At 37.0% G+C, this 1,483-nt stretch overlaps 1 protein-coding gene across 1 annotated transcript; it reads right to left on the bottom strand.

Moving 5' to 3' along the window:
- Nucleotides 1–244: 244 nt before the first annotated feature.
- LOC105986929 (olfactory receptor 10R2-like) lies at nucleotides 245–1,183 on the bottom strand. Its single transcript, XM_013018064.1, is given in 1 exon segment — nucleotides 245–1,183. A coding segment is annotated over 1 exon segment (939 nt).
- Between the last annotated feature and the right edge of the window lie 300 nt (nucleotides 1,184–1,483).

Here is a 1,483-nt window from a genome sequence, read left to right as displayed (position 1 = left end):
GTCTTGTTGAAGGAATGAGAGACCCTCAGACTCAAATCACATTACATTTCTAAACCATATTCTCCTTAGGAACATTATCCACAATAATATTTTTCTGTTTTGTGTACTTCCCAATGAGTTGCCCTTAGTTACACATGCATTCCTCACAAACAATTGTTGACACTATAGAAATGTTTCCAATTCGTTGGGGATCTTAGCAAGTTCCAAGAGCCACTAAAACTTCCAAACATTTTTTTGACCAGGTCTATATCTTATATTGTGCCAATTTTCTCAGAGCTACTTTCACATCGTTGTTCCTTAGTGTATAAATCACAGGATTGAGGACAGGGGTAAGCACTGTATACAGAAGGGAAAGCAACTTTAATACACCTTCATACTGAGGTCCTAATGGAAAGCCATAAACAATTCCCAGTGTCCCATAATAGAGACTGACGACTGTCAAGTGAGAAGAACAGGTGGAAAAAGCCCGCCGCTTACCTGTGGCAGAAGGAATCTTCAGAATGGTGGAAATAATGTAAATATAGGAAGCTATGGTTAGCAGGAAAGGGCCAAGGGCAAATAAAGAAGTACATATAAAAGAAGTCATCTCAGCTACTTCAGTATCAGTGCAGGCCAGTTTCATGATGGGCTTCAAATCACAGAAGAAATGGTCAATCTTATTGTCAGAGCAGAATGTTAAACGAAAAATAAGGACCATGAGAAGGATGGGTGCTAGAAATCCAGCCATCCAAGAGGCAGCAGCTAGTTGGAAGCAATTCCAGAAGTCCATGATGCTGGAGTAATGCAGAGGGTTACAGATGGCTATGTAGCGATCATAAGACATTACAGCCAGGAAAAAGCATTCGGTAGCCACCAGGGAAGCAAAAAAATAAAACTGACAAGCACAGGCTGAGAAAGAAATCGACACATAAGCTGACAGAAATGTCTGGAGCAATATGGGTTCAATGGTAGTGGTATAGCCAATCTCGAGGAATGAAAAGTGACCAAGAAAGAAATACATAGGGGTGTGAAGGGAGCTATCAGCTGACACCACAGTTAGGATCAAAATGTTACCCACAAGAGTCATCACATAAATTGCTAGAAATATACCAAAAAGTAGAAATTAAATGCCATGAAGACTCCCAAAACCCAAAAGGATGATTTCAGAAATTTGAGTCATATTTCCTTTTTCAGTGTTAGTCATGTTTTGAATCTAAAAATAAATCAACAAAAATTAAAAATAAAATACATCATATTTTAGGAAAAAACTGCTCAGAGACTTCATATGTATCAAGCATAATTAACTTTTTCTAGATTAGTATTTGTCAACTTAATGTATATATTTGACTTTAGTCTCTGAGGAACCATTTGGAAAGTTAATCCATGACTTCAATTGTATTTAGAATGTATAGGTTCTTGAAATTGTTACTATGCCACAAAATATACAAGCTTTCACCAATATTTATTTTGAAAACAGGAAGAAATGTCCAACCTTGAAAATCTT

This window comes from Dipodomys ordii, unplaced genomic scaffold (assembly GCF_000151885.1).
Source record: "Dipodomys ordii isolate 6190 unplaced genomic scaffold, Dord_2.0 Scaffold38, whole genome shotgun sequence".
Classification (NCBI taxonomy): domain Eukaryota; kingdom Metazoa; phylum Chordata; class Mammalia; order Rodentia; family Heteromyidae; genus Dipodomys; species Dipodomys ordii.
This window is presented reverse-complemented; position numbering and strand designations above follow the sequence as displayed.